The sequence below is a fragment of the Aptenodytes patagonicus genome, chromosome Z, assembly GCF_965638725.1.
Source record: "Aptenodytes patagonicus chromosome Z, bAptPat1.pri.cur, whole genome shotgun sequence".
Classification (NCBI taxonomy): Eukaryota; Metazoa; Chordata; class Aves; order Sphenisciformes; family Spheniscidae; genus Aptenodytes; species Aptenodytes patagonicus.
In genome coordinates, this window is record NC_134982.1 from 59,713,651 (window position 1) to 59,738,818 (window position 25,168).

The 25,168-nt window shown below is 38.7% G+C and overlaps 2 protein-coding genes across 2 annotated transcripts in view; both read right to left on the reverse strand.

Annotated features, from left to right (window-relative positions):
* Positions 1–6,120, reverse strand: part of LIX1 (limb and CNS expressed 1) — a 30,937-nt gene extending 24,817 nt beyond the window's left edge. Inside the window, 1 exon segment of the mRNA XM_076362952.1 lies at positions 3,793–6,120. Coding sequence (XP_076219067.1) covers positions 3,793–3,882 — 90 coding nt within the window. The 5' untranslated portion in view covers positions 3,883–6,120.
* Positions 6,121–6,521: 401 nt separating this feature from the next.
* Positions 6,522–23,740, reverse strand: RIOK2 (RIO kinase 2). The gene is made up of 10 exons (XM_076361909.1): positions 23,290–23,740; positions 22,335–22,473; positions 21,290–21,406; positions 20,157–20,332; positions 18,433–18,521; positions 14,532–14,723; positions 14,022–14,114; positions 12,531–13,067; positions 11,460–11,556; positions 6,522–6,841 (listed from the first exon to the last, which is right to left on the reverse strand). Exons 1-10 carry the CDS (start codon positions 23,353–23,355, stop codon positions 6,680–6,682), a joined length of 1,668 nt encoding a protein of 555 aa, XP_076218024.1. The 5' UTR covers positions 23,356–23,740; the 3' UTR covers positions 6,522–6,679.
* Between the last annotated feature and the right edge of the window lie 1,428 nt (positions 23,741–25,168).

Consider the following 25,168-nt stretch of genomic DNA (forward strand, 5'->3'; position numbering starts at 1 on the left):
TCAGCACACACACAATTATTAGGGAAGAGAAATTTTACACCTATAGATATGCAAATTGAGATTTCCCAAAACCAGAAGCGTGGCTAAGTTTTTCTAGCTAACTGCAGAACTTGCAACCTTTATACAAAAGGCCACTTCTGCTGGTAAACACCATGTCCTTGTCAAAAATCATGGATTACAACTTTTTCAGAGAAAGACAGATCCATAACCTGTTAATTCAGACAAAAAATGTTTTTTACCTAGTGCTGGCTGGAAGTTCCAGTACAAAACATAATCAGTTCAAATACACAGGTTTAGAACAAATAGTAAGAACAAAAGTCTTAATAGGCAAGGCTACTGCCTACTCGTGTCTCTGTTTTATATATCAAAACTTTTTTCTCCTGACAGCTGCACCCAGGGAGGCAGGAACTTTTGAAACTCCTGTCTCTGCCTGCTGCTGGGGAAAGTCCTCTATGAAGGTGTTCCCCACAGACCATGCCTTTGGGTCAGAGTAAGCAGAGGCCCATTAGTTGCAATGGGAACAAAAGTTGTATGTGGTGTTGCATGGTAGCAAGCAGACCATTTGCTCTGAGATGTTTGTTCTTTCCCTCAGTAAAATTCCGTCTAATTTACATATGAAACTGATACAGCTCACACTGTGAAAAAAGGTAGCTGTTAGTACAGCAAAGTGGATGCTGGATGGCTTTTCATTCTTACCTGGTTATTACTGGCAAAGGCTGAAACTAATGTGTTTGTAAGAGCCGTGGACATGCTCTCTCAGGGAACCATGAGATTATCTTCTTTCCAGACTAATAGCTGCTCACATTGTTTAAATCCCATTAAAAAAAATCAGATGAGATGGACAACTCTACCTAAATCTTTTTAGACTTGACCTTTTACTGAAGGTAAGAAGAATGTAAATAAATTCTCATCTGACTTTACACACAAAGCACTATGAATGTTTTTCACCAGTCAGAGTCAGTGGCATGCACTCACAGTGATTTCAAGCCTATGTAAGTCTGACGGGTGCGCTCAACCCCTGACCAGACTGGTGGTGGTTTCGTGCAGGCTCCAGAAGGGGTAAACGCTGAAGCCATAGCCAGGCATGAACTCACCTTGTTTCAATCTGTTCTCTGAAAACCCACAAAGGAGTAGAGTGACACAGTGAGCATTGATGCATATGAGCTTCGAACACCGAAGATGCGATTAACGCATGAATAGCAGGTGGCTTTTCCAAGACTCATTTATCAAGGAATAAAGTAAGTTGTGGGTACGAGGAGTCTCATTCATACCTTTTCCATCGCATGTCATTTGACTATGAGCCAACCACTTTATCCCATAAATATGACAGCCTACGTGAGCCTTTTTTGAGGTCTCCCTGCTAGGCAGCGTGGCTGCATGGTGGTGATCTCCCCTTGAGCTGGGACACCTCTCAAGGTTGCTCCTCAAGGCAGACAGATCTTTTACCAACGACAGATCTTTGGTAAGCGACCGATATCACGCATAACATTGTAGTATGGTAACTTTGATTTTGTCTTGGTAACTTTGATTGCATGCTGAATTGATGCTAATGAAACATTACATAAATTTTACATATATAATCCCTTAGACATAAACCGTTTACCAAGTCTGAGACTAGGTTTGGACCTAGCCGCCCCTACACTCCTCTCTGAGGAGGAGTTTAGAAAGCAAGGGGGTCCACTCTGAACCTTGTGACTCAGTGGGAGGGTCCTCCTTACCCTTTTGTGTATCCGGTCCCTGTGTGAATCATTCTAACTTGAGTGTAACTCAATTTTCCTTTGTACATTTCTTCCATGCAGTAATTAATAAGGTGAACCTTGCCATCAAACTCATTGAACCATGGCAAACCCCTGTTAAACTTCGTTAAATTCCATCAAATTCATTGAACACTGTCAAACTGTTATTTTACCTCAATAAAACATATTGCTGCTTCTCTCTTTTGAGTGAGGTGCATTCCAATCATTCGTGACAGTAGGTTAAACCGGTATTAGAATGCCTTTAAAATTCTTTTCATACCTCAGAAAATATAAAGAAAAATATACTCCAAGCCAGTTTTACACTTCTGTTTCTACTTAATCATCTTTCCCCTTAGATCTGTGGGTGGTCACTGCATTGTCCAAGCAGCTTGTACATACATTTTCAATAAAAACCTTGTCAGTAGATCTGCAGAAACCAGTTACCAGTGATAACTTATGAAAAGTGAATGCCCTCCTTCCTCCAGACTAACCTCCTGCCTCCCTCCCCTCCCCCCCATCAAATTATTTTGTCCTGTGATACATGTACATTCACAGACTTTACTGGAAGGTCCCGAGACTGCAATGGTAATACAAATCTACCCAGCAGCATAAAAACTGCCTAAGGGGTGGCTTGAGAAACAGATGTTGAACTCTAAGTTTCAGGATGGATCCTTACATGACAGTCATATGAAGGTAGCATCTTTCTACGTGAATATTCCTACTTATTCCCAGGGAACTACTTGTGCAGTCTCTCACTTTTCAGTGTGATTAACAGTATGGGAATTTAGTGAGTAGAGGTGTTTAATGCAGAAGTACACAGGCTTTCACCCCAGGTCCATTACTAGCCATGTACTTTATTTCTTCCATAGCAAGTTAGAAGGAAATCATTGATTGTATGAGACTGATTTTATTAACTCTAACATAATTGTTGACGAATGGAGACTAAACAAGTGCCTCTGCACTGTGCCTCAGGTCCTACAGTAGATTACAATTAGATTTAAATGTTAAGGGAAAAAAGATCCTTAGAAAAAAAATCAAACATTATCCCAGCATTGTCTGCACATTACACAACTGATTGATTTAGCTTGAAATGGCAGCCAGAAGACTCCTAATTTAACAGTTTAAGTAGGACTGGGTTTGGGGACACAAAATTAAGAGATCCCATTCATCTCTGGAGGAAACTGTAAAAACCAAGGAATTAAAATATTTTTTTGTTGAATTCATAGAAAAGAATTATTGGTTTTGTTTTCTAGCCACCACCACGTGAAATCTGTGGAACTGGGGGTAAGTTTTGTAAAACTTTACTAATGAAATAGCACTTCATTTCATGTATAGCCCTACTTAAATCATAAAGTCAAATTTAAATACTCATATTTCCTTGATATGCGGGTCACATTCAACTCCATTTGTTTCAAGGGATGCATCAGACCAGTTTATTATGCAGCACTTAGTGAAAAGCACTTCAGAACTAATGTTTTGTAAGGGACAGGTACATACAGCTTGTAAGATGAAAAAATTATATATATAGAATAACCAAGTGGACAGTTTTGGCATGCTTTTAAAAAAAAATGTGCATTTATGCTCAAGTCTGATAGAAAAAAAAACCCCCACCACTCCCACCCCCACATTCCATTAACAAGCAGCATATTACATTGCATCTGTGTAAACATAAGCATTAAGATTTTGATACTTTGAAGTTTTACAGAAACACTGGTTAAAAAGTGGACAGGACGAACTACCAGAAAAAGAAAGGGAAGTGACATAAAATTTTCCAAGGCTGTCAAGTAGTAAAATTTTTTACCACAAGATGAATGTTACTAAGAATGTAATTAGGTATCCTAAGAAGTTCTGAATCAATCATCTTCTGAAATGCAAACTTAAAACCCAACCGGCAGCACTACCTTAGATAGGTGATACGGAGTTAAATAGAATTATAGTTTGTGATATGCACAAACTAAAGCCAATTAATTACTTCTATGTCTTAATATATTGACTGCAGCAGATGTGAATTAAATAAAGCAACTGAATTGTTAGGGAGGTCAGATACTTATCTTTGGTACTTACAGTCTTTAAATACCAGGGTAGGGTCTCTATGAGGAAGAACTCGGGCAATCACAAGTTGCAAAGACTCCAAGGTTCTGTCCATCTCAGGTCTGCTTTTCCAGAAAGCATCCACAAACTGTCCTCATACCTGAATTAGTTGAGTCCTGTACTGAATTTTTGCAGTTTATTGATGCACTGGATTCCTAAAGAATCTCCCCACATCTGCCAATCAGACACTGCCTCTAACTTCAAGATCCTTCAGAGGGTCCACCTCCCTGGATTGCTTATCTTTGCTGTATGCTGAGCTAATTAGCTGTAAAGGCAGACGGACAGGCTCATTCCTCTTGCTTCCTTCTGTTACACACACCCACCTACAGGCTAGGGAGAGAAAGAGTGAAAGAGTTGTTTCATCAGGATATTGATGATGGGCTGAAGCAAAGATCGTTCTGGTTTCTGCCAGAAGAACAAAGAGACACCCTTGCTCCCCAAGACTCTCAAATTCTAGGGAGAGACTGCAAATATAAGGAAAAAAGATGTAAAGTTGTTCCAAACTCATTACCATGGAAGTAGCATGTGGACTTTTGTTTAAACAGTGAATTAACTAAAAAGTATGCTTTTCTTTCCTTTCAATTATGTAACAGGAATACAACTTTGATATTAATGGCAAGTGGAAAATGAAAAAGAAAGCAAAATTAAACTTGTCATGTATTAGGTTAACCCAGTTTGAATCTATTTTCCTGGAATGTAGTTTCCAATTCCATGTACAGTAAGTGTATTAAAATGCCAGTCAATTAAACTATTTACATATAGTTGTTCAGGGGTCTGAAGAGGCACTCCAATCAACAGACAGACATAGATGTGCTGGCAAAAGCCTGAAGTACACATGCAAATATACTGCTGTTATACAGGTGTGACTTTTCCTTCATATAGGAGGGCTGTTTGTAGCAGCCATACACTACATCAACTAGAGTTACTTTGCCGGTACAGAATACTTTTTTATCAGTTCCAGTAAAGTCTTCCTAACTTAGAAAAAAATCCAAAAGTAAAGATGTGTTCTTTAGCTACTGTACAATCTTTTCTTCCATGTTCCCAAACAAAAATCAGTTTTTTAGGATTCAGCAGTGGAAAATTCCTATACAACCTTGTACCTGTATCACTTAAAAGTTTTAACATACTGTTGCATATATTGAGTGTGCATGGTACAATGTTTGTCTGCTCCTTACTGATTTTCAAATTTTGTTTGGTTACAAATTAATGAACTAACACTACTTTATGTGTGCTTATTAAAATAACACATTTTAAACCAATTTTGTTATAACCCACACATTCCTTCCTGTTGAATATATGAATTTAAGATAGTAACACTATTGTCTTAACCTCTCCATTTTCCTAAGTTCATTCTAAATACTTTGTTTCATATGTGGACATTCAAGTGGAGCAAGTACTCTTAAGTTCATTCGATGCATAAACTTCATTGTGACCTTTGATGACTTTAGATATTTCAGATAGATAATTCTGCTGCTTTGGAAAAAAATAGGCTTAATAAAGATATAATAAGCTGTAACTTTGAGGATTAGTTCCTCCCTCGCTAACTCCAGTCTCAGAAGAGTCTCGTCTGGCAGAGTAAATGAAAATGGTAACTTACAGCCATCCATTAGAATACCTTTAAAAGAGTTAATGGATGTTTTAAAGGAACATTTTGAAAATAAACAGCAAAGATTTCCATAATCCTTTCTTTTCTCATGGTGCTGAATCAACTGGACAGCCTTTGTATATTTTTGGAACCCATTACCAAGACAGACTTAAGGTTGCACACCAAAAAGAACTCATTCACTGTGAGATGATACTATAGATTGATAATTTAAGCTCTACGAAGCTGTCCTTCCCAAGAAGGGCTCCACCTCACATCTCAAGCACCGATACAGTGGACAGAAGGTTAAAAAAAGAATAAAGAAAAACTTAAACTGCTCTCTCTTGCTTCAGTGTTCACAAACACTCTCTCCTTAAGTTTATTACGTATTTAAATATAGACACCATTTAATTTTACTACTAGACATACCTTGCTTAAAATAAAAAAACCCAAGAACCCCAAGATACTTGTTTTTCTTCTAGGTCTTCAGACCCCAAGGATATAGAGTAGTAAAAGTCATGGTAATATTTTTGAAAAGAGAAGTTACAGAAGCCTCATCACTTTATGTAAGTTATTACATATAAAGGAATTAAATTTATTTGTAACTATGCAGGCACATTAAAAGTCTGAGTGCTTGTCAGTTTGTACAACACATTATATATTTTTCTGGGCAAGATTTATATGTGAAATTTTGGAGTGAAGGAAAAAATAAATGAGAATTGTTGGCTTCAAAGAATGCATATTCATCATATGGATTGCTCATGCTTGTACAGGTACAAAAGAAATCTTAGAGTACTAACTGCTATCAGGTTCATATTTGTGATTTTTAATTAAACCAAACAAATATCTGTTTATAACATGAGAGCAACATTTTAAATTTAAATTTCATGTCACTGCAAAAACTGGTTTTAAAAATTTCCCTTCCTTCCCTCTAAAGAGGAATCCTCTGCACAATAGAAGATTCTTAATCTAAACAAATACAGCACAATTGATTTACAAGATACTGTTGGAAATTACTGTTGTTAAATGATCTTAGCCAGTACTACTATTTAATTCAAATTACAGTCAATGGTTTTAACCAAAAGCACAAAACAAAATCCCCCAATCAAAAATCACTGGCAACCAGAATAAAGTTTATTAACTTCCAGAAAAACACTTGGTTGTATAGAAGAGATTGCTCCATTATATAAAAAGATTATTGGTTATTAGCATAATTCTTTCAACTGTATACATTATGTGTTTTCTCATGTTCTACGTGAGCTTTAATAAATTATCCCCAGAAACTAGCTGCATCCAAGCTTGACTTAATGTTGTGCATATTTTCTCGACGCTGTTTGGTATAAATATTTGCCTCTCCTTTTTGTAGCCGTTGCCTCAGAGCAGACTTTTGATGTTTGGTCAGTTGACGTTTTATCTTCTGTTTCACCAGTTCCTACAAATAAACAAACAATTGAGTATCAGAACTTTTTGAAGATCATTTAGTACTAAGACATGGCAAAACAATAGTGTATTTTCAGTACCAACATGAAAATGCATGATCCCAACCGGAAGACCTCTGTACATTGAGAAGTTAGTGATCTTCACAAGAGTTAACGTGAGTAAGCCCTGGTCTGTACTGTGTTGCGCTAAGCTGCATGTACAGGGTTGTCTTCCAGCCTGTGTTGTGCTGCACAAATCCGTTGGCAGTAGGATAAACTAAGTCAGCTCCCACTCAGTACTGGCTATTAGGCCTCCTGTCTGGCCGTGCCTTTATCTAAAAGTGCAGCAAGAAGCTCTCATGTGAACATCAGTTCAGCTTGACTGTACAAATGATGAACAGAGTTGTTTCCTTGTAAGAAAATAATAAAATAGCTTGAAAATAGCTTGACTGACTGGAAAGAGATTCTCTGCTATGGACAAGGTCTGCACAGTGTGCTGCATGTGGGTTGGAAGTCCTGTTCAATGCTACACCCCCAGGTCTCCCAGCATCCAAAGGGGTGTGGGATTATCTATGCTATTCTCTTCTGACAGTCTTAGCTCTAATAAACAGCATTTTAAATCATACCTTACGGAGTTTAAGCATCTTTCTTACGGGGATCATAAAGGACCAGCAACTCTTGGTGCAAAACACATGCCTTCTACAAAAATGTGAAAGCTGATAATATTTGGTGCTTGAAGATTTGACAAATGTCTTTTAAGTCAAAAAAAAACAAACCCAAAAACAACCGACCAATAGAAAATTTCATATCTTGCAGTAATTACTTGGTTTGTGCCTATTTTTTTTTAGCACCCTGGTTTTTCTGAAGTTTGGATTACAAAGATCTGATTCTAATGGAAAACAACTCTTTACCACAAGTGTGGCTAAAAAAGAGGGGCAGTCAGGAATGATTTACAACTCCTCCTCCAGTTTCCCCCTGTTGTAAGGCACTCTCCTATTGAGATTCACAAGGTCAGGACTGTCTCATGCCTCTACTGCGAAAGTATTGAAACAGCAACAGCAACTGTTATTTCCATAGAACTGCAGTAGTTTTACGAAATTTCATCTGTTATTTACACTTATGTTTTCATTCTGAGTTCTGCTCTCCATTATGATGGCAACAGCTATCCATAATAAAAATACAGCCATGATTTAGTAGATTGTGGCAGTGATTTTGTCATTTAGAAAATGATCCCAGCTCAAGCCACTGCACTGATACTGAATGCATACTTGCATATCTTGTCTTGGAAGAAAAAGAGAAATCAAATTATTTTCATCTTTCTATTTAATCATGACGGAATCATATCTTGTTGGAAATTCCAAAGAAGCGTCTTATTTTTATTCTAATTAATAAAGCATTAAAAAAAGTCATACCAAGGAATAAATCTGCCCTTAATAAAAGATCTGCTGCTGTCCAAATAACTGGACAAGAGGAAAAATATCCATCTATTTACATTTCCTTTGCATGTCCCCCAATTTCAGTTGCCTTGTTGTGCTTTGTTGATTGTACTATCAACTCCACTGTAGCATATGAAGTAGTAAGTTGGTAGAGAGTAAATCAGGAACCAGAAAGCATAATTTTGGCAAGTTATGCTCTTTAAGAATTGCTATGACTAATACAACTAAAGTAACAAAACACAAGGTAGTCAATGAATCCAATTACTCAATCCTGATTTCAGCAGGAATCCTGTAATAATTAAGGAACCACCTGAACAGCAGTTTCCTAAGTTATGTCGCATGCAGGCTGACTGTCAAAATGTGGATAAGAAACAGTTGCATGTGACGTGTCCTTCTTTCCTTGGGTACTTAGTAGCACTCAGTATTTAACCGTAAGTCTTTGGAAATAAAAATTGTAGATTCTCCTTGAAAAATATTCCTGAAGAAAAAATGATCAGAACTAATTTAAACTGTTGCACTGATGTTTTTCTTTTGCCAATAAAGCATCTGTCATTCTGTGTTTTCTATAGGCAGAACCCTGAAAGAAGGCTTCTGTACTTCTCCCACTCTGTTCCAGGACAGATGACTTCTTTCACATTTTATACAAAACTTGCTAGAAGAAATTTTGCAAGATGGATACGAGAAGTCTTTGACATGTAATCATAATGTAAATTCACCAAATTCTGTTGCTCAACCACAGCACATGGTGAAAAGACTCACTAAATTTTTCCATCTTCATAACCTAAATGTAAGCAAATACTGAGAAATGCTTCAGAGTAAACAGATTTACATTTTCTTATTTAAATTTTTGATCATTCACATTGCTTCCTCTAATTAAATTACATCAGTGCATATAAAGATTTGTACAAGCACAGAAAGATACCTTACTTCATGTAGAATAGTTGGTTTTCAAAAATTCATGATGCTTTCTCTTTTTGGTATAGTCTCCAAGTTATGACTGTACCTACTGCTATTACCGGTATTGTTTATATATGCCTATATGAATTTGTTTGTGTGATTAATTTAAAAATCTGCTTATGTTTTAATATGTTTTCTTCACTGAGCAGAAAGCAAGCTGCATAAACAACAAATAAATACTAGCAGCAATAACAGGAATCAGCTCTAAGCAGCCCAGTGGATCTTACTGCAGTGCCATTATTTTGCATTTTTAGTTTTGTAATTATTTTCTTATGTTACAAATAGCTCTTTATATCATTTCTTTAGCTCTAACATGCAAAAACTAAAGCAATTCAGCAATGGGCAGAAACGTTATTTTACTCAGCATAAAAGCATGTAAGTGAAAGCATTATGCAAGGTAAATTGGTGCAGGAAAAGCTGAATCTCTTGAAAGCTTTTCTGCTAAAGTGATTCTATCTTTCTTTTAGTACAGAAAATTAGGTATGTACATGCCATTTACATATTTTTAACACGTTTTATGTGTCTGTGTATATATATATATATATAAACATACATCCACTAAATACTCGAAAAGGTTTCTATAGCTACATAACGACCACTGCTACCACCAAGTGGTGTACAGGAGTACAATTGCAAGTAATTTCCTTTATAGGACTTAGTAGCACTAATTTTTTTTTTTTTAAATTCTGCACACTTAAATTAACAAACTCAAAAAAAACCTAAAAAAAAGATTGCATGGACCAGAAGCTAGGGAATTCCTGGCAGGTCATCCTGGCTTTTGTTTACTTCGTCCCATAGTTTTAACCTAATTATTTGTCTCCTTAAGAAGACACAATGCCATCCCCTAGAATAAGAACTGTGATGATAAAAATCAAATTTGGGTTTTTTTTCTTGCATGAGGTCCTGTAAAAATGTCTTAGACAAGATGCAAACTTGCTATTCCTTAACATTTATTTACACATGTAACTTTATTGGTTATTGGTGTAACTTTAAAATACTTACCTTAAAAACACTTATCTTAAAAAAAAAAAAAAAAAATCCAAACATGAAAGAGTAAAGCAGCCAACTATTCCATGAATATTATAGCCACTGACAGGCATCTTCTGTAAAGCAAGGTTGCTTCACAGAATAACACATCACTTAATAGGACAGTAGCAAAGCCTTTGTTAGGAAAGTACTGAAGCAGTAAGTAGCAGACTGAAAAGACTGTAAATGAGGAAGATCAAGTCTTAAGTTTAAAAAAAAAAAAAAAAAAAATTACTCTCGCCAGCACTAGAGGTTTCAGATACAGTATTTCTAGCTCTAATTAGGCAATAGAAATGCCTTGAAAAGACACAAATTGAAAAAGTACATATTTACTTTTGGTACATGTTGTGGAAGAGCTGAAACTACACCAACATGTTCCCCAAACTAGATTTTTCACAGCTTCTGCTCCTAACTGTAAATGAAAATGAGACTGAACATAGGTACCCATATTTACAATGGCAAGTATGTAGTCTGACCTAACTAAAAAAATACCTCATCGATCAGCTGTCAACTGAAAGAAGTTTCTTCCTGTTTTGTACAATACTATTTTATAACTAATAAAGAACATTGGACTTTCTTCCCTTTAAAATTAAAATGCACTTTTAAAAATGCGACAGTGGTAGCCATACTGACTAGTGTATAGTCTAGGGTTGAAGAAAAAGACCTTAAGTTCTGCTGTAAAATGTTCTGATTTATATAATGCAGAAAGTAAAATAAATTCATACTGCCAAAGAAATCACTACTGAAGTAAGTTCTTATAAATGTTTCAGAAAAGAGTGTGAAGAAATCTCTAAGATGACAGGTGAGAAAGGCCAAATTAAATCTTGACTCAAGCATCCACTTTTAAGATAAAAAAAATATTAATTGTGGCTAGCAACAGAAATGAATGAATTGATTATATCTTAGTGCATTAACATACATTAGCCTGTTATTGGCAAAATGAGTCTCCTTAATGCTGATGTAGAACTTCGGTGAAAGGGCAAAGGGCAATACATGAAGGAAGGTGCTGGAAATCATTCCCTGTAAACAGTTACAGAAGTATCAGTCCTATTTTCCTGTGGGCATGGAAATGCAAACCAGAGAGGTTCATGCTAACAGCCTTTTTAAAGGTAATTAATTCTAGGTAGCATTTTTACAAATACGTACTAACTATGTGCAATTTAACATGGTCTGAGAGTAAACTAGATAATAACATAGTAACAGTAATATTTACCGCTGGAATAGTTGAACAGCTCCCAACACTTCTGACTGATGTGATACTTTTAGTCCTTGTTCTGTGCTCAGCAATATGAACGATACTCTCTTCATTTCTAAAATACATAAATCAATATTTTATTCCACTAGCAAGATAAACATCCTTTGCCTTTACGAGCATCATGTTTTAGTCTTAACTTTTTGAGATATAATCTGAGAACTCCCAAGAGAACATGCAAGTACTACAGAACATTTACATTTTAAATATTAACACTAGTTGCTCAAAACAGGCATTTTATGAAAGGAAGAATTTGTTGCACAACAGCTACATGTATACCAAGCACAGGAAAAGAAGTTTCAGACCACTAAACAAAAATATTTCAGATCTTGCACGATGTCTTGACAAGTCATTTCACTAAAAAGCAAAAGCAGAGGAGGGGGAGTATAAGCTTGGTATATACCTCCATGTATGTGGTGGGCTGGCAAACTCAGGAGTTTCACATACAAGGGGCTAGCTTGAAGGTAAGCAAGAATTTCTAGGTATGTCAGGAAAGGAATTAAAAGCTAGAACCACACACAGTACAATATATTTGAATAATACATTCCAAGGAGCTTGTTCTTGCTAACTTCAGTTGAATGTGCAGCGGAATAATTTGACTTTGAGACAGAGCATTCAAATTACAAATTTATTCATAAAAGTTATTTAGAAGCAGTATTTTAATCAAGAACTCTTTCACTACCAATATTAACAGAAATAAAGAAAAAGGGAAGAAAATTCCACCACAGGAAATAGGTTGGTCTATGAATTAAATCCAAGACCTGTTCTCTCATTAGATACTACTACACAGCTGGACAACTGATCTGTCACACATTACATATGAAGCATTACATATGTAGTACCAATCAACAGGTTACCTATCATGAGACCAATAGGAAATATATTCACTGCAATGTTTTAAAAATAAATTTAATTTTTAGTCTTCAATTTAAACAAGGCTAGCTGAAGAGTAGTCCTTTTTGAGCTACTTGAAAGCTTTACGTTTACTGGGGGGAGGAACCACGCTCCTAGATAGTAAATATGAATCTTTACCTGTAATGCCTAAATTTCTCATTTAAAGTTGACAAGTCAACCAGATCAGGGCATTTGTCTCCATTCTCCTTATCATCACAGCACCCTCCTCGACCTGTCTGATTTTCGACTTCAGCAGCATTTTCAGTTATGCTTTTGCCCTCAAAGAAATCAATTGCAGAACTCTCTGCATCTTCACCAGCCTTCCAAGGCATAGCTTGCCCTTCAACTTCTTCTAAGGCTGAACTCAACTTTGACATATTCAGCCTTTGTGTATTTTCACTACTTTCAGTTGTATCAGCCTCTTCATTGTTATACATAAAGTCGTCAGAGGTTCTGCTTTCAGAGGAATCACCCACTTCATACATGAAGTCTGCATTGTTTTCTTTATCTTTGCTGAAGAAGTCGAGCTTATTCTCAGCATCTTCTACAAATTCTGATACCTCTGTTGTACTATCATCCTCATCAGAACCTGGTGGGTAAAGCAGTTCACCATCTTCCTGCATTTCTTTTGCATAACCGCTGGCAGCAATCTCTCTATCAAGAGAACACTCTCTCCTGTGAAAGAAGTATGTTTTCTTTTAATATGCTAAATCATCAAGCTACCAATATGCTACATTTTGGATTAAAAATACTAATCAAGCTAGACTCTAATTACCCATACTATTAACAAACAGGATATACTCTGTTGAAACACATAGAACACCACATGATAGTGCTGAGCTTTAGGTAAAGTATTAACAGAATGTGACCCAAGAGAAGCAAACTTCTACAGAAGATGATTCCGTCTCCATAACCAGCATTTATTTGTTTGTTTATTTATAGGAAATTATTTTATTTTAGCAGGAATACAATTTGGCTTTAAGTTCAAATTATGTTTAAGCAAACAGAAGAAAAAAGGGTACACAGACACACAGAGTGATTCAAGTGTGGTACCCCTTTGGAAAAGCACTCAGAATGAAATAAAATCATCTTCATTGCAACAGCTTCAGTCTTAAAATAAGTGAAAAATTACTTTACTTTTCAAAAAGGACAAAAAGACATTAGGAGAAAAACTTTGAATATAATAATGTTTAAAGAGGCAGTCACCATATTTACTAGCATTTTAAAAATAAATTTAAAATTGAAACCCAAATTAATCTTCAATATACTGGAACTGTCAAACAGGCTTTGAGAAGTGGGAGAAACTGATTCTGCATCACTGTTAATATTTCCTAGATATTTACCATTTGGATCAAGCTTTCGGATTGATCTCTCTTCCTTAGCTGCAAGAGGAAAGACAAAGGAGGCAGCAGCAGGTTTTAAAACACACTTTAGCTTTTGGAAACCACTTACAGTAACTTTGGTTGAAGAAAACACAATAGGAATGACAAAAATATAATTTAAAATTGCATAGTTGGGCCTATTTTTTTTATTTCTCCTACAAGCATCTCTCACAGGCACCCGTTTTTCTCACAAAACCAGCACAAACACCATAAATAGGAGAACTCAAATTCATCTGGCAGTTTCTACCTGATGTCTTTGAATGCTGGGAAGAGCTCACTTTCATAGTTGAAGCGTTTCTTAAAGAACTCCTTAATACAGTTAACATCTCTGTCAAAATACCTGTAAAAAAAATACATAATTCTACAAACACAAAATCAAGGTAATGACGTCTACTGCAATGACAAACTTTTACCCTACATTTCTTGTCTTTTACTGATTTTATTTGAAAATTACTTCTATTAGTGATCCCAAGACAAAAGGCTAGGGAGACAAACTGCATGCAAGTTTATTTCTAAGCATTCCTTAACTGAACAACATCATTCTCTCTGAGAAGCAATTAATTACATATTTATCCTAAAGATATATTTCTACTGATTCATAAATCAAACTATGTTTGGAACGTTGTTTGTGCTGCATGACAACAATGGTAGAAAAAGAATCAGAAACAGGCTTATGGAAATAACTCATGGTTGACTATTTGCTGTCATCAGCACTTGTCAGATTTACTTTGAAAACATCTTTTAAGTTTGAACCTACCATTCAGCATTTGCATGTGATGTTGATATCATCTGAGGGAAATCAATCATAGTGACACGGTCATCATTATCCAATATGAGATTAAATTCATTGAAATCACCATGAATCAAACCATGATTAGCAAGTTTTACAATTAGATCCATTAATTCACTGTAGACAGAGGCAGGATCTTCCACGTGGTGCACCTGGCACCTGAAAAGTTAAATGAAATAAAATATTCTGAACTTTGAAAAACTTTATTTAAAAATATAGACAAAGCATATGAAATACATCCGACAAAATGACAGTGTAATTCAAGTTAAAAGGGCCCTCAGGTCTCTAGTCCAATACCCTCCTCAAAGCTGAGTCAACTCGGAGATCAGACCAGATTGCTCAGGGCTTTGTCTAGTTGGGGCCTGAAAAATTCCAGGGGTGGAGACAGATTGTGCAACCTCCCCAAACACCCTGTGCCACTGCCACACTGTCCTCAATGGGAGAAAATTTCTCCTTATCCAGGCTAAATCTCATTTCAACTTATGCTCATTGTCTCCCATCAGGCATCGGCATAATGCTTTTTTAAATAATGGATTCATAAATTTTTATGTCTCTCCTGTTTTAGGTAATCTTATGGTCTCAGTAGGAACTAGGTCTTCCTCTATTCAAATTCAAAAGCCCCATGACATACTCGTTTACAAAAATCTATTTTCTAGACTAAGGTGGGGGGGGGCGGGAGGGGTAAGAAAAAAGCTTAAAGCATTCCTGAACGTATACCTCAGAAAGCAAAGTACCTTAAGTGACAAAACACAAATCACCTTCTCTTTAGAAACAAACTAAGTAAAAAGGCAGTTATCTTATTGTACCACAAACTGTCAAGAAGTGGTCAGCATTTACAGTTATCACGTGAAATATTTTGGTCTGAATGCAGCACTACAGTATTATGAGAATGGATCATTTTTACAATACAAAGAACAAACAATGGAAGTCTAGCAGCTCTGTAAAAGGCTCCTGTTGAACACTTTCATACTCGTACCAAAATTAATTGGTGACACTTCTCATAGCCACAGGTCTCTATCATAAAATGTCCCACTTGCTCTTTGAATTTGGAAGTCATGTTAATTGGTATCTTCCAAGATAGGAATCTCAGCTTCCAGGGACCAGGAACAAGGGTTGGAGCAAGGAAGAAACACCCTTGGTGGAGGAGCATCAGTTCAGGGAATACTTAAGCAAGCTGGACATACATAACTCCATGGACCCTGATGGGATGTACCCCCGAGCACTGAGGAAGCTGGCAGGTGTCACTGCAAGGCCACTCTTGATAACTGTTGATCAATCATGGCAACTAGGAGAAGCACCTGAAGACTGGAGAAAGGCCAATGTCACTCCCATCTTCAAGAAGGGCAAGAAGGAGGACCCAGGGAACTATAGGCTGGTCAGCCTCACCTCAAGCCCCGGGAAGGTGATGGAGCAGCTAATCCCGGAAACCACTGTCAGGCATATTAAGGACAAGAAAATCATCCAGAGTAGTCAACTTAACCAAGGAGAAGTCATACTTGACCAACTTGATAAACCTCTGTGATGAAGTGACTGGCCTGCTAGATGGAGGGACAGCAGTGGATATTACCTACCTGGACTCCCATAAGATTCTCATAGAAAAGCTATTGATGTATGGTCTGGATGTGCAGACAGTGAAGTGGATTGAAAACTGCCTGAATGGCTGGGCACAAAGTCTAGCTGGAGGTCAGTGACTAGCAGTGTAACCCACCAGTCAAAAATGGTTCCAGTCCTAACATCTTCATTAATGAGCTGGATGGGGCAGAGTTTGCAGACGACACCAAACTGGCAGTGGCTGATATGCCAGAGGGACGTGCTGCCATCCAGAGGGACCCCAATAGGCTGGAGAAATGGGCCAGCATGAACTTCATGAAGCTCAATGAGCAGTGCAAAGTCCTGCACTTGGGGAGGAACAACCTCATGCACCAGTACACACTGGGTGTCACCGAGATGGAAAGCAGCTTGGCAGAAAAGGACCTGGGGGTCCTGGTGGACACCAAGTTGAATGTGAGCCAGCAATGTGCCCTTGCTGCAAAAAAGGCTAATGGTATCCTCGGCTGCATTAGACAAAGCATGGCCAGCAGGTCGAGGGAGGTGATCATTCCCCTTTATTCAACACTGGTGCTGTGTCCTGTTCTGGCCTCCCCAGTATAAGAGAGACATGGACATACTGGAGAGAGTCGAGCAAAAGGTCACAAGGATGATTAAGGGATTAGAGCATCTCTCCTACATGAGAGGGCTGAGAGCTGGGACTGTTCAGCTTGGGGAAGAGAAGGCTCAAGGGGATCTCATCAAGGTATATAAATACCTGAAGGGAGGGTGCAAAGCAGACAGAGCCAGGCTTTTTTTCAGTGGTGCCCAGTGACAGGACAAGAGCCAATGGGCACAAACTGACACACAGGAGGGTCTGCCTGAACATAGGTAACACTTTTTCCACTGTGAGGGTGACTGAGCACTGGCACAGGTTGCCCAAAGAAGTTGTGGAGTCTCCCTCCTTAGAGATATTCAAAAGTCATCTGGACACAGACCTGGACAACCAGCTCTGGGTGGCCCCGCTCAAGCAGGGAGGTTGGACCAGATGACCTCTGGAGGTCTCTTCCAACCTCAACCACTCTGTGATTCTGTGAGATGCAAAATAAAGTAGGCAGACTAGGAAAAACTAAGTCCAATTTGGCAGGAACTTTGCATAACCTTGTACTTGTCAAAGACAGTATAACAACTGTTTACCATAAGTCACCAGTGCCACACTAGTTTTTCAGCTTGGGCAATGGACAATAGGAAAACTGGCAACAGGCTGTAGGTGGCCCTGCTTGAGCAGGGTGTTTGGACCAGATGACTGCCAGACGTCCCTTCCAACCTCAGCTATTTGGTGATTCTTTGATCTTGGCATATTTGAAATAATTCTCATCCACTACGTATCTCCTTCAGGTTATAATCGCAAAACAGGGAGAGCATGATAAAATTCCACTGTAGGTGTCCACATGGAACTTGAAGTACTCCATGTACATGATGGATGTGGAATTATTTAACAAATGAAGGTGAGGAGACAGAATATAATGAAGTCTCTTCCATGTTACTCTTCAACTGTTATACCTTGGGGTTAATTCCCTTTTGATTAAACTGCCCACTTTAGATCTTGGTTACTATACAAGAGCATGGACTGGTTTGTTCTAGAACTAGACACTTTAAATCTTTGGATAAGCACCTAGGTTATTCTACATTACATCAAGTATATAGGCCTTTCGCATTCTGCTCTGCCAAGAGAAGAAACCATCCTTTCGCATTCTGCTCTGCCAAGAGAAGAAACCATCCCTTCACATACAAACTTCAATGATATTTCATGTTTCTAGATGTTGAACAACTCAAGCGAAGTAATCTTCCTTGAAGAAGCAAAACCAGATTATGCATATATTCTATATAAATATGAGCAGAAGTTCTGAAACAGTGAGTTATAAACTTAACCTAAATTACCAAAGCAAGGATCACGAACTGGAGCTCAGAATGTGTAGGATATAATATTCAATATTGTATATATCCAATAACGTACAGAATATGCTACTTCTGTGTAGAAAACAGTTGCAGTACTAACCTGTGTCACACTGCTCTTTTGATGTATTCCTTACTTAAAAAATTAGTCTATTTCACCAGGTTTTTTTGACTAAAAAAACCCCAATTTCTCTGAATAAAGAGATAAGGGAAGCAAGACTATAATGAAGTAGAATGCCAGTGAGTGTGGGCTAGAGAGCATTATTCAGCATGGTGAAATCAGAATTCACTCACATGACAAGGAAAAAACCTAACTCTGTTACCTTACTGAACCTAACATTGTTAGGGTTTCTGTAACACAGAGAATTCATGCTTCAGTACTTACAAAGGATAGCCATCAATAAGTTCCATAACAACTGCATGCCTGTTGTAGTCTACAGGTTTCGGAACAGGAAATTTTCTGTCATGCAAAGCCTAGAAAGAGACAACACATTGAAAAATCAAAATTAAATAGTTAAGAAAACTTTACATATATTGACAAACTCCCATCTAAGTTAAGCAATAAATATTATTGTGGAAGCAGCAGACATTACTCAAATGCTAACTGGAAACATCAAACCACATGCTTAAGAAGGAAGACAGCATAACAGCCATTTAAACTTTCACTGCAAAGACAAATAAAATTCATAAGTTTAGACACTAAGCACGCTGCTATATTGTCTACAGTTTAATTATCATCCACCTGGAAGAAAAACACAACTGAACGGAAAAATGACAGAATCATATCTGGTCTTTTAGCCTAAGTAACCAGTAGCAGGTAACTGGGAATACAGTGTCAGGCATCAGAAAAAAACTCCACACTAAGTTGCTGCCAATGCAGCTCTGCCTGACTAGTTAATCCACGCTCAGTTGCTGTAAGACCAAAGTTCATTCTTAAATATTAATAACCAGCACTACACCACATCAAAATATTGTGACCTACGTTTGGTTAATCTTTAAAGCTCTCCTGTTTGCCTTTTCTAATGCAAATTTAGCCATTCACTTGATCCACTCAACTTCTTTATGGGTTCATCCTCTTTTTACTCATTCTCTTGTTACCAGTGAATTTTTCTAAGATAGAGTTCTAAGTTAAAGCAACATAAATACATCTTTTGTTACTTAAATATTACACTACTATCACTTTTCAGCACACAATTAATCCTCCCTCAACTGTCTTTTCAGGGAAGCTGACCCCCATGACTATATATACAAGTCCTGACCACATAATGCTTCACCAGTTGGACCAACTGAACCAATATAGAGGTTCTAATTGATGGTAATAGTTCTTTCTCTCTCTGTGGAGGCCACTGGTAGAACCTATCAAGGTTTTTTTTAAGATAAACAAGAAAATAATATTTAATGTATATAGTACTGTTGAACAGCACAAAAGGAGAAAGGAAAAGTATTTTTTAAATAAATAATTAATTTTCCACTATCAACTTTCAATCACTATATAAGATTTGCATTTTTGGTCGAAAAATCTGGAACTCGAAGAGCAGCAATATATGCTTGGAAATGAAATCTTTTCCCAAAGTATAGAAGAAAGCATGCCTTTTCAGATCAGAACACCACTCTCGACTGAAAGATTTCCCTCAACAGCACAGCAACAACTGAAAACACGGTAAATTAAAAAGTAAATAAATGAATTAAAACCAAAACCAAATGACAGCTGAACAACAACAAAAAAAAAGAATAATTCTGACAAGTAACTGTAAATGTCCTTATTTTTTAAGGTGTTTTTGCAAGCTTATGCAATAACTTTTACAGGAAAAACAGCAGAACTGGTGATATATAAATTATCTATAAATAATAACATTCCTCTGAAATTCTCTCATGACATCTGATTCTGTTCCACATGACTTCCACGGCAAAGCTTCATTTTGTCATTGGAAAGTATACAAAACATATAGCATTGAAATTCTCTGAAACATATACTTTAAGTCCATTAATTAAAAAAAAAAAAAGCCTAAATCCTATCAGTACTGCAAATATGAACTGATCAAAAGACAGTCTCAAAAGTATCTTCCAGTCTATTACACCATTGCTGATATTGTGTGAATGACCACCTACTTTCATATAGACAAACTCCTTCATTGCTGCTAGCCGGGATAAATACAGCCATGACATTTTATGTCTGTGCTTGTGGTAGTCGCGTTTATTTTTCAGACTGCGAAAGGAAGTTCTTCCAAGCCTATGTAATTTCAATGCAAACTGTTGCTCCTCTTCATTTGCAACAATATAAATATCTGTAAGACAAATAATGACATAAAACTAAGAAATGAATGATATCTAACAAGCTAGTATCTGACGAAGAAGTGCAGTGATAAGTTTGTTATTTCACTTCTCACAATCACTATTTCTGGCATGGCAAGTTCTACTACAGAGAGTAAAGATACCTAAATTTACATATTGTACATTAGAGATCTGAACAAGAAGAAATTATTGTTAAAGAGATCATGGTACTCCATTAGAAGAAATACTGATGTGATCTGAAACATCTTTCAGAGTAGGAGGTCTTAAGGTTCCTATACTCAGGTTAACATCCCCAGGCTATCTGCACAGCAAGGAACAAATATAAGCTTTCCTCGACAGAAATCTAGGGCAGATGCTGGTGTTCTTAATTGCACTCTGGAAGAACCGCCTTCTTTCTATTGAGTGGACAGACAACCCAAGGGACTAGCCTCTAAATTTAAACAGTGTTGCCAAATAGCATATGTTTCATTGCTACTATTTGTCCCCAGTAATCCCCTTCTCATTCTTCAATTACACAAGTTATGTGCTGGGTCAAATTACAATCTACTTGAATGTAAGAGGAACCAAGATAGTGTTCCAATAGTTTTGAGCCTATTTCACTTTACTATCTTATTTTTAAGTGGGATGAAAAAGCTGAAATTATCTTTTTGCTAAAATGGTTCAAAACTCTTCACAAAGCATAAGACAAACAGCATCTGCCTGCAACACACCTTTTTAAGCAATGAGCCAAGAATCAGACAAAATGGTCGAAGTAGAGCAACACTCGTGAAGAAATATTCAAATGTAGCCAAAAGCCTCACACAGCATTTCAACAAGTGACCCATAAATCTTGGTGTTTGACAGATTGATGACTATCCAGAGAAAAACTTAACCTAGTTCCTAGCAAAACATCTGCAACATTACAGCTGTGTTTGCTTAAAAAGAGTATTAAAAATGTTTTTTTTAATTACCTGATTCTTTGCCAACACCCATCTGGTTTCCAACAGAATTTATGACTTGCCGGGAAGACAGAGTTTTCAAAGCAAGGTAATCATATCCTGTATTAGTTAACCGATAACCCTGGAAAGCTAGGTAAGAATAAAATACAAACCATTTCATTCCTCGTTACGTATACATTACATTTAAAATAAAGTCTCAGTTCAGTCTTGTTTCTTGTTTCAGCTTACAGTACACAACGCCCAAGCAATATTTCACCCATTGGCTAATGTCAGCCCAATTCAACAGAATGGCAAAGAGGTTTAAATTCCTGCAAGTTTTATGAAAACTGACAACTGGGCAAAAGACAGACATGCTGTTAGTCCCTCTCTAACAGAGGCAATGGCAGTACTTTAAATAGCCTGGGAAAACCCAAGGAGCATTTTGAAAGATACACATATAGGAGACACAGCAGGAATCTGGGATTGTTGTGATGATCTAGAGCGACCCTTAATGCTCTGAAGAACTGGGACAAAAAGGATAGGAATTTCCTATCCAAACATTCCTACCTTATGTTTGCAAAGCCAGATGCAACTAAAAGGCTGAAGGAAATGGGGAAAGGCCTGCGCAACTACTACTTGTCACATGACAGGGAATAAAAAACACTTCAGTAGCCATTTCTGAGGGGGTGAAATGTACAAGGCTTTTGCAGTCTGCTCCAGTTTGTGTACTGTAAGACTGTAACTCATTTGGGTTGATTCCTGTATGCATTTGAATATTGCATTAACTGATGATTCTTTTATTTTTCATGACTTTGGTGACTGAGAAAAAAAGAAAGTTAACTGTTCATCTCTTTTCTGCCTGTCATCTTTATCAATTATTCGTCACCAGCAGCTCAGCAGACAGCTACAACATTTGGTGCTGCACAAATCCATATTCCCAGGGTAGGTCCAAGAGAAGATAAGGCCAGCAAGTGCTCTGGATGCTCATACGTGCCAAGCTGTGGTACTTCTGCAAGTACCACTGTGAGGCATTGGGGACAGAATGAGAGAGGGAGCCCAACACAAAATTCAAACTCACATTTAGTTTGTTCATAAGCTAGAAGTTTGTGCTTCACCAGCTCTCTCAAAATTTTATTACAGCCACCATGTTTAAGGCTGGCAATAGAAGCAATTAAGCTAGCAGGAACTATTTCATGGTTCTTCATGCCCATTTCCACCTAAGAGAGTAAATAAAAATAGGTTTGTTAGCCCCTGTGTTCAACAATGAAATAATATCAGATCCCGCTTGAGACTAAAATCACTTTTCATGGACGCATTATTTTTTTATGACTTCACCAAACCCTTTAATATGCATCACTGCCCCTTGATATTCTTTGTATAATTCAGCCTTGAAACTTCTACAGTACTGGCCAGAAGATAAATGGCTGATTAGATTTCAGTCTCAGGAGTGGATGAAGGAGCTGTTCTACATTTCTTAAATGAGACTCTTTCCTCATACTTACACAACCATGGCTCAATTTGCCTTTCCACTAGTACTCCTGCTGTCAGTACAACCAGACAGGCCAACTGGTGCAGCCTGCGCCTACCATGCAACTAGCCAAGGCAGCATGCCACGCATTGGTAAGTTTTTGCTCACTCCTGGTTAGACAGGGTGCCAAAAGCCATCGGCACATGTGGAGAAACTGGTGATGGCACCTTACTAGGCGGCCACCACCTGAGCAGCCCCAGCGACCGCCCTGCCGTTAACGATCCTTCCGAGGCGGCCGGCTGAAGGAAAGAACGGCACGACCTGGGCCCTCCCCACCGGGAAACACCAACATCGGACCCTAGGGAAGGCAGCGAAAACATAAGCACGTCCCATTCCCCTGCAGCCTGACTGCCGCTTGCGACACAACCAACCCAGTCGTGCACGGAACCTGCCCGACCCCGCTTAGCTAACCGGCCATGCGCAGCTCCGCGCGCAGGGCTGGGCAGGCCTCCCCTGCTCTCACCGCTCGCCTGTCCCCCCCCGCCAGGCCTCCCCACCGGCTCACCGCTGTCAGGACCCTGAAGTGCTCCCTGGAGAGGTACCGAAGCATCACCACGTTCAGCTTCCCCATGACCGCTGCGGCCGGTACACGCCAGCGGCGCGAAGAGCCCGTTTGGTCCGGAGAAGACGACAGCTAGGCCTCTCCGCCCGTGCGGAAACACGCCAGGGCCACAGCATCACTCCGGCGCATGCGCAGAGCTCTCGACACGGCCGCAGCAAGCTCCTCCCGGGCCGAGGCTGCTGCATGTTTGGGTCCTGGCAGCTGCGTACGCACTCATGTCCTCGGCCGGATATTTGTGTGCTTCATTCGTCACTGAGTCATTATCGACTGAAAATCGAAGCAGAAGAAGCCTCTACTCCGAGATTGGCCCGACTTCTCTCCCTGCTGCGAATGAGTTAGTCGGGTAGCGTGTGCATCTGCCACGACCGACTCCCCAGGAGAAACACTGCTCTTGAGACACGCCCGTAAAGCAACCAGCTGGAGCACGACCTGTCGAGAAGGACGCCAGCGCCGCCCCCGCCTACCCTCCAGGCGGCCGCAAGCCTCGACTGCAACTGCGCCTGCGCACAACCCGGGCACGGCCGGGATGCGAGGCGCCTATGGAGTGGGGAGCGCGGGGGGAAGCTCTTTGTACGCCTGCGCCGCAGCGCCGTGCTTCGTCTGCGCGCCGGGGGCGGGCGGGTGCCAGTGCTGGGCTGGAGGTCGGAGGCAGCGGCGGTGGCATGTCGCGCCCGTGGGCGGTGACTTGCAGCTCCTTCTGTGAATTCTTTTTTATCGGACGTCACAGTAGGGCCGAAAGAAGTAGAAATACAGACGGGACAAAAAAACCCCAAACCTGTTCACTGGGGAAGTGGGGATGGTTCTTTCCCCCTCCCCAGTCCCCTGGAGGAAGAGGTGGTAGTCTGAACTCACGTTTACTAACTGGGAAAGGAAATGCTTTTACTGCTTTGTTAGTAACTATTCTGTATTGTGTGTTAGACTGCAGCGGTGAGGTGTTAGTTAATTTCATACTGTAGCACTAATGAAAAGTTAGACACCCTTTCCTCAATTGCTGTGTAATATAACTTCTTATGATGAAAATATGTCTGATAAACTTCTTGTCTATTGCATTTTTCAGAACCTTAAGGTCTTTGAATGGTGAAAAGGGTATTCTTCTGTTGATTTAAACTGGTAAATCCTTGATACTTTATTTTCAGAACAAACATTGCCATAAAATGTGCCCCACCCCTCGTCTTTTTTTTTTTTCTTCTTTTTTTCTTTTTAAAGCCTTTCTGACATCGCACGTCAGAAAGATGTTACTTACTAATCAATAATCTTTTGATTGATTGATAAACTTTTATCAAAACTTTTACCAATCTTTGATAAAAGTTTTCACAATGATAGCAAGATCTATGTATTTTTGTCTTTTTCTTGTAATAAGTTGCCAGCAGTGCAGGCAGAGACCGTATATAAAGGTCTGAAATAATGTATGTATGCAGTGCACTACCCGGTGATAGTGCTCTCTGAGTAGTGAGGAAGATAAATTATGTGGAGGAATGGCATACGCTGTGTTGAAATTCTGTACGGCAGTGGTGCATGCACAAGTCTAATAGGTAGGTCAGCCTCCTCGCATGGGTATTTGCCTTCTACCAAACTCCTGATCACTATTTATTGAAACCAGAGCCCCATGATTCTAACTTCCTACTACAGTATCCTCATCTCTCTAACCTCCACAAGCCCCAGTTCCATATCCACACCTCTACTTCACTCGTGCTATCTGTACCTTTCAAAGTATTGTATTTTACCACAGAACAAGTAGTCATGCTGATCAGCTGCAGGTTTCAGGTGCTTCTCAAGGAGACTGTTCACTGCTGCTCAACATCTAATTAGCACTGAAGCAGAT